This window comes from Moschus berezovskii, chromosome X, assembly GCF_049115385.1.
Source record: "Moschus berezovskii isolate FMDL1 chromosome X, NW_MosBer_1.0, whole genome shotgun sequence".
NCBI classification, from domain to species: domain Eukaryota; kingdom Metazoa; phylum Chordata; class Mammalia; order Artiodactyla; family Moschidae; genus Moschus; species Moschus berezovskii.
Genome location: NC_142488.1, coordinates 91,693,367 through 91,699,366, shown reverse-complemented (window position 1 = coordinate 91,699,366; position 6,000 = coordinate 91,693,367). Strand labels below are relative to the sequence as shown.

The window sequence follows — 6,000 nt, the reverse complement described above, 5'->3', positions numbered from 1 at the left end:
CTATTGACATTTTCTTGTTCTAAAACTCTTCAGTCTGGGTTGTTAACTTTAAAAGTTTAGAAAGCCACTAATTTTTCCCATGTTCAAGATGAAATAAACACTGAACAGAAATCAAACAATACATTTCATCTTGCCTTTTAAATAATCTGCAGTCCTACCCAGTAACCAAATTTATTCTGGGAAATTAAAACATAGAAATTCTAAAATTTTTACATTTTTCTCATTTATTTCAAAAGGACCAAATGTAGAAGCAGTCAGATTGCCCATTAGGCCTGACCCTGCCTGCTTCCTTTCAGATGGGTGTAAACACAGTCAGTGCCGCTGGCTATAACCTACAGCTCTTTTCCAGCCTAGTATTCTCTCTCGTAGTGGCATTAAGGAGAGACATGATTTATCTCCATCAGGCCAACCTCAAGAGGTTAAGAGGTGCCTTAATAATTAGTAAAGTTCACTGGAACTACTCCTGAGTCTTTATATTCTCAAAGTCCTAGCCTCTGCGTTAGGATTATGGTCAAGTGAATTAAAAGCCTGCCATAGGTATAGAGAATGTAATAGCATATTGCTTACATGTCAAGCAAAAGAATGCAAAGATAATCAAAATTATGAGGGACATTAAAATTGAGAGATTTTCTACTCATATATAAGCATTTACTACAACAAAATTTGCTGAGAAAGATACTCGATAATTGCAACCTAGGAAGAAAAACTTGCTTAAAACAGCTGAGAAGCTTTCTAGGTAGCCTGCTCATCCCTAATTTGGGCTTAGATGTTGATTGTATGTAGAATTTTTTATTATCATTACCTTTTCTGCTAGCTTCCATGAACATTCTAGGCCTTGATATGTTGATTTTAGCAGCAGCCATGTCCAAAGTGTCAATATATTGAGACATCAAGACCGAGAATACAGTCTTTCTCCTTAGGAACTCATTATAATAAGTTTTAAGGAACACTAAGATTCCAAATCAGGCTCATTGGAGATCAAATTATAACTTGGTCAGCAGTTGTCTAATAGGAACCAAATAATCAAGGCTGTGGTGTGCATGTTCCTGAAGCCTTATTAAATTTAAATTAGCTGAAATCCGGGAAATTGGTAACAGCAGGGGTATCCCAATCTATTCTCTCGGAAACGTCCATTAGTATTTTTTCTTGATGTCCAGTTAATACATGAAACACAATTAGCTACCATGAGTTCATGACCTTCCTTTATTTTGTTCAGACCAGTGACTGAAAAAAATCGGTTTTTCTAATCCTTCAAGTCATATAGGTTTCTGGACAATTAGAAGCAATCATTCATTTTTGGGCACAATGGTAGAGAGATAGGTGCGCTAATGTTCATTCAGTAGAAACATTCTTATAAATCTTATGATTTGAATTGTCTTTGAGCACAACAAAATGTATATTATTTTTCCTCTTTTAAGGGCCCCAGTTTTCTTTCCTTCTGATTCACTGTGACTACTGACACCCCAGGGCCAGGTGGATGGAAGAAATAAAAGCATTTTGATAGGAGAAAGAAAAGGCATTTTGCTTATGTTACTGAACAATTACTTAATAGGTACATAGGAGCCAAAGAAATGTCAAAATTTTAAATTATCTTTTTAAGACAAGACATTAATAACGCCCCTTGATTAAAATGGTAATAAAGAGTCCTTGTTGACTAAATAATCATCCTAAGATGGAGTTCAAGTTTTCACAATTATTTCCAACAGAACAAGGCAAGCTAATGAGAACATAGCTGACTTTCAATTATGATACAGTTTCAGTTACGATTAGCATACTTTCAAGATTATCTTTCCTAAATGGAGAGCCTAGATAAAGTAACAAAAGATTTATTCATTAAACAGGAAAATCCTTCATTTTTTGATAAGCAAAAATAAGTATAAGTTGCCGTTCACACTGGATAAGACCATGTTTAACAGAATGTACATACTGTTATATAGGGATTGAGTTCTTGGTAATTTTATGATTGTTGTTTTACTATTTATATTTATTATATTTTGTCATTAATTCTTTAATAAATTTTTATTTCAAAAATAATCACCTTACTTAGAAATTTTCTTGGTGGGTAGGAGGACTACGAGAATGACCCAGAGTCCAGGATATGGTTAACACTTGGAATCAACAAAATCACCCGAGGTTAAATTATGTAACTGTCAACTGCATCTGCTATCAGGCCTTGCTGCAATCAGGGCATTCCAGAAGAACTTACAGTGATTTCCAAAGAAAGAATCCATGGGCTTTGCAATTATGATAACTTCTAAAGTTCTTAGGTCCATGAAGCTCAGTGATGACTAAGTTGAATCCAATCAAAAAAGAATGCCAGGGACTCAAGGCTTGAAAGAAACATGTTACTGTCTTTAAGTGGTTGCCTCAACCTGACCAAACCAAGTAAATTGTTGAAGATGAAGAGACTTAAATGCAGATTACTATCCTTATTCCTATAACTCAGAAATTTTCTTTGTTGAAGTAGAATTTAACCTTCCAAGGATCCAGGCTGGAATACTGGCAACAGCATTTGCTCAGGCTCTTTGCCAAAGTCTGAGGACCACATAGGAAGACTCCCACCGCCTACCTGCAAGAATAGAATGGTAGCCAGAGCTAGAAGGCAGCAAAGGCTGCTGATGGTTTTTGGGAATGTTTTCTACCTCTGCTATGCCTCTCCTCCCAACAACCTTACATAAAAATTTGGTTATTGACAGTCTCACGTTCTTCATGTTCATCTCACCTTTTCTGTTTGCAATCCCCAATATGCTCCCAGCCCTTAACCCTCTCAGTACTTAGCCTTGCCTATTCTACTGGGCACACCCATAGGATATGGAGAGCAGTATGCTATGAACTGCTAGACTCTAAAGCCAGGCTGTCTAGGTTCTAATCCCTGTTCTGTCATTTGTCCCAGCTGTATGACTTTAGGCAAGTTTCTTAATCTCTTTTTCACCATACCCTCCCCAACCCTGTAAAATGGGGATAAAAATAGTATCCAGCTCATAGTCTTGTTTGGAGGTTTAAACAAAAACAACATGTGTAAAGCAATTAGAAAAAAGCCTGGCACATAGCAGGCATTGTTCCATTAAGCTGCCATTAAAGCCATCCAGTGTTTTCTCACATTGAACAGGTGGTGATTCTTCTTGCCAAAGATACTCTTTCTAACTAGGCTCTGGGCCTCACTCTCTCCTTCCTTCCCTCATATCTTCTTCTCCCCTGTTTTATTTGAAATGTAATTCCTATGACATACCCTTTTAGAGTGTGCAGGTGGTGCTTTTTAGTATAACCACCAAGTTGTGCAAAATCTGAGAACATTTTCATCTCAAAAATCCCATACACGTTAGCAGTCATTTGCCATTTTCTGCCAACTGCCCCCACCCCTGCCCTAGATAATCAAATATACTTCCTGTCTCTAGATTTGCCTAATCTGGACTCATATGACAGGTGGCCTTTTGTGTTGGATTTCTTGCACTTACCATACTGTTTTCAAGGTTCATCCATGTTGTAGCATATAACAGTACTTCATTCCTTTTTACAACTGAATAATATTCCCTTGACTAAAAAACCTCTTGATGAAAATGAAAGAGGAGAGTGAAAAAGTTGGCTGAAAGCTCAACATTCAAAACTAAGATCATGGCATCTGGTCCCATCACTTCATTGGGAAACAGGGGAAACAGTGTCAGACTTTATTTTTTTGGGCTCCAAAATCACTGCAGATGGTGACTGCAGCCGTGAAATTAAAAGACGCATACTCCTTGGAAGGAAAGTTATGACCAACCTAGACAGCATATTAAAAAGCAGAGACATTACTTTGCCAACCATGGTCTGTCTAGTCAAGGCTATGGTTTTTCCAGTGGTCATGTATGGATGTGAGAGTTGGACTGTGAAGAAAGCTGAGTGCCGAAGAATTGATGCTTTTGAACTGTGGTGTTGGAGACGACTCTTGAGAGTCCCTTGGACTGCAAGGAGATCCAACCAGTCCGTTCTAAAGGAGATCAGTCCTGGGTGTTCATTGGAAGGACTGATGCTAAAGCTGAAACTCCAATACTTTGGCCACCTATGCGAAGTGTTGACTCACTGGAAAAGACCCTGATGCTGGGAGGGATTGAGGGCAGGAGGAGCAGGGGATGACAGAGGATGAGATGGCTGGATGGCATCACCAACTCGATGGACATGAGTTTGAGTAAACTCTGGGAGTTGGTGATGGACAGGGAGGCCTGGCGTGCTGTGATTCATGGGGTTGCAAAGAGTCGGACACAACTGAGCGACTGAACTGAACTGAATATTCCCTTCTGTGAATATATCACATTTTGTTTATCCATTCATCTGTTGATGGACACTTGTTTCCACACTTTTTGTCTATTTTACATACATTTCATACACAAGTTTTTGTGTGGACATATGTTTTCATTTCTTTTGGGTATATACTTAGGAGTCAAAATGCTGAGTCATGTGGTGATGGAATTTAACAGTTTGAGTAAATGCCAGAGTTTTCCCAAAGTGGTGCACTGTTTCACATTCCCATAAACAATGTGGGAGAAACCCCTTTTGCATTTTTATTTTGCATGTTTATTTTATTCCTATCTCCTGGCTCCTGATCTGTCTATAAATATGGTTAGATCATCCTTAAACTAAGCATTTGCTGGACCCTGCCATTCCTCCAGCACTGTTGACAACACTCCTCTAATACATCCTCTCTTGGCTTCTGTGACACTGCTTCTCCACACTCTCCTACTTCTTCCCTGGCTCATCTTTCTCCTTTCCCACATAATGTGAGCATTCCTTAATGCAGCTTCAACTATGGTCAACCTGACACAATAATTAATATAATCTCTTTTGTTTATATGCTGCTTTATAGTTTACAGGGCATTTTTTATAAATTGTCTTGTTTATTATTCATGACAATCCTGCAAGTGAGTAGAGCAGGCGCTTACTAATATAAACCCCATTTACAGATGAGGAATATGAAGATCAGAGGGTTTTTTTTCTAGCTCAAGGTTCCAGAACTGGGAAGTGTCAGGAATTTGTCTAATACAATCAGCTTAATCTCCTTCCCATCTGAATGGCTGATTTTATGACTGATTTTCATGTTCCAGCGTGTCTCAAAACCCCTCAGAAAACTGAGGTCAGGTCATCAGTTATTTAGTTTTGTGTTCAGTCATGTCTGACTCTTTGCAACCCCATGGACTGTAGCCCACCAGACTCCTGTCTGTGGCATTCTCCAGGCAAGATTACTGGAGTGGGTTGCCATGCCCTCCTCTAGGAGATCTTCCTGACCAGGGATTGAACCCAAGTCTCCTGCAGCTCCTGCTTTGCAGGTGGTTTCTTTACTACTGAGCCACTGGAGAAGCCCATATATAGTGGTGTGTATCTGTTAATCCCATACTCCCAATTTATTCCTCCCCCTCCCCTTTCCCCTTTGATAACCATAAGTTTGTTTTCTGTCTTTGAGTCCATTTCTGTTTTATGAATAAGTTCATTTGTACCATATTTTTTAGATTCCACATATAAGTGATATTATATCTTTGTCTGTCTTACTTTGCTTAGTATGGTAATCTCCATGTTAATGTTAATGGTAATCCCTCCATGTTGCTGTAAATGGCATTATCTGAGTAGTATTCCATTGCATGGGAGTATGTGTATCACACCCTCTTTATCCATTCATCTGTCAATAGATATTTAGGTTGCTTTCATGTCTTGACTATTGTAAATAGTGCTGTTATGAACATTGGGATGGCATGTATATTTGCAAATTAGACTTTTCTCTGGATATATGCCAAAGAGTGAGATTGCTGAATCATATGGTAACTCTAGTTTTTTAAAGAGACCTCCATACTGCTTTCCATAGTGGCTTAACTAATTTATATTCCCACTACTACTGTCAGAAGATTTCCCTTTCTTCATACCCTCTCCAGCATTTGTTACTTGTAGACATTTTGATGATAGCCATTCTGACTGGTGTGAAGTGATACTTCATTTTTAGTTTTGATTTGTATTTCTCTAATAGCAATGCTGAGAATC

General features: G+C 38.4%; 1 protein-coding gene across 1 annotated transcript in view; it reads right to left on the bottom strand.

Moving 5' to 3' along the window:
* Window positions 1–1,738: 1,738 nt before the first annotated feature.
* NOX1 (NADPH oxidase 1) overlaps window positions 1,739–6,000 on the bottom strand; it is a 37,797-nt gene continuing 33,535 nt past the window's right edge. Inside the window, 1 exon segment of the mRNA XM_055437867.2 lies at window positions 1,739–2,569. Coding sequence (XP_055293842.2) covers window positions 2,443–2,569 — 127 coding nt within the window. The 3' untranslated portion in view covers window positions 1,739–2,442.